The sequence below is a fragment of the Perkinsus marinus genome (assembly GCF_000006405.1).
Source record: "Perkinsus marinus ATCC 50983 genomic scaffold scf_1104296947666, whole genome shotgun sequence".
Classification (NCBI taxonomy): domain Eukaryota; phylum Perkinsozoa; order Perkinsida; family Perkinsidae; genus Perkinsus; species Perkinsus marinus.
In genome coordinates, this window is record NW_003210530.1 from 1 (window position 1) to 2,178 (window position 2,178).

The following is a 2,178-nucleotide window of genomic DNA, read 5'->3' on the forward strand; positions in this document are numbered from 1 at the left end:
TAGCAGAATGACGATGAAAAAATATACAAGTGAATTCATAACTACCACGAAGCCATAGAGAGTCTTGCCTTGCCTCTTCAACGCATACACCACATCAAGGGCTGTAACGTCTTCCTGCTAGCATGCTCAGTGTATGTAACCGTATCCTTGATAACGTTCTCGAGAAAGACCTTCAGGATGCCTCGAGTCTCTTCGTAGATGAGGCCAGATATGCGCTTCACTCCACCACGACGTGCCAGTCTTCGAATGGCCGGCTTGGTGATACCCTGGATGTTATCACGCAGAACCTTACGATGACGCTTCGCTCCGCCTTTGCCAAGACCCTTACCTCCTTTACCGCGGCCGGACATGTGATACTTTACTGAACAACAGGACCTGGGTTCAATCCCAACGCAATGCATTTTCACCGGCATCAAAAGCGTGCTAAATACTGGGCGTAGCGACAGAGGGACATAATTGATATAAATCACATGATCCACAACTTATCTCCTGATCCATGTTCATCTACTTTACCATTCCAGCCGGTACACCTTGCCATAAGTCCGCTCGACGCCATTTCTTCCACGAGTAAGATTCCATTTCTTCGTTCGATACCGTTCCCCATAGATCGTATAAAATGCGAAAGAAAGACGCCCAAGACGGTTGACAGAATCATCCGGATATATATTCACGAACACTGACGATTCAACAGTGTTGTGATCAGTCATTGAATTGACACAATATAATCGTAATCGCCTAGACCGAGATCCCCTTCTAGCATCCACCCCACACATCAGGTTTCCGATCAATAATAATATTCCCGAACACTGAGACACGCTACTGATGCATTTGTTAGCTATCCATCACATATATATCCCATAACGGCCCTGTATACCACAAGAAAACAGAAATATTGTCGTTTTACCCCAAACAGACATGGTAGATTCTTAAGTCTGACCCAAACTATACACTATCAATATTATGGACAAATTCAACACCTGACGTGCGCATCTACTAAATTCATCACATGCGAGTAGGGTATCGCACCCGTTCTATACCGTCCCCCATCAACCATATGAAATTCGATTGCTACAAAGATGGTTAATAGAGTCACCCGGGTATATTAATGAACACTAACAACTCGACAATACACATAATGTGTGAGGAAGAAAAGAGCTCAGCCAATGAACAATTGAGTTTACGCTGTCCTTTTGCAGAATCGTCATGTACTATAAAATTCGTAGTAGAAATTATGCATATCGCTCTGCAAAGTCACACACCTTGAAACTCAGCGCACGCCAAACTATATTTGGCATTTTGCGTTGTGTAATCAAATATCTCGCGGATTTCTCAACCAGCTGTGTGTGTGATCAGTTCGGGTTGGACACAGATTCACACAGTGTCATTGATTTTACATTGCATGGGCGAGACAATTACTGTCATGTTGTATAAAAATTGACATCTATCTAGATCAAACACCATAACATCACGTGAAAGTGCATAACTTCACTTGCAAAGTAACATTGATGATACAATCGTAATCGAATCGTTTCTAGGAGCTCATCGCGCGGGAGGCCGAACAACACTACATAAAAACATTTCTGTCGAGCCAAGATGAGGTTGTCAGCTGTTACGCAGCATGATAGTGGCCTCGATATTGTTAAGTATTATAGTAACATCAGTACCTAGAGATAGATGACTCGTATGAGGTTGTCAGCTCTTATGCAACATGATAGTGGCCTCGATATTGTTAAGTATTATAGTAACATCAGACTGATGTCATCAGTACCTAGGGATAGATGACTCGTATGAGGTTGTCAGCTGTTACGCAGCATGATAGCACGGACAAATGAGGCAAAGCAGTCCTGACAGCCTTCACTTCTGATATGTTCCATAAAGTTCCACACATAGTCTATAAGTCCAGAAAGTCATAACGTACAGTTCGATTGGAATCAGTTCCCACTGGATCGTCTGCAAAGGAGGTCGAACATGACCTGCACCTGAGGGGGGTACTTGTAGTAGAAGGATAATCTAAATGCACGAACTCTTCACCAGCCTACCAGTAGCCAACCTGTCGTTGAGCCGCTATTATTCCCTTCGGTTTCTCCTTATCAGCTTAGCTGAATTTCAGCTCCCGCCCCCACCATTGGGGCGGCTTCTAGTAGTGGCAGAAGAAGATATAATGGGTGGGTCTAGACA

The 2,178-nt window shown here is 43.8% G+C and overlaps 1 protein-coding gene across 1 annotated transcript; it reads right to left on the bottom strand.

Annotated features, from left to right (window-relative positions):
* Positions 1-77: 77 nt before the first annotated feature.
* Positions 78-350, bottom strand: Pmar_PMAR004899 (histone 4, putative; the record flags this gene model as incomplete). The annotated part of the gene is made up of 1 exon (XM_002779227.1): positions 78-350. One exon carries the CDS (start codon positions 348-350, stop codon positions 78-80), a length of 273 nt encoding a protein of 90 aa, XP_002779273.1.
* Positions 351-2,178: the final 1,828 nt, after the last annotated feature.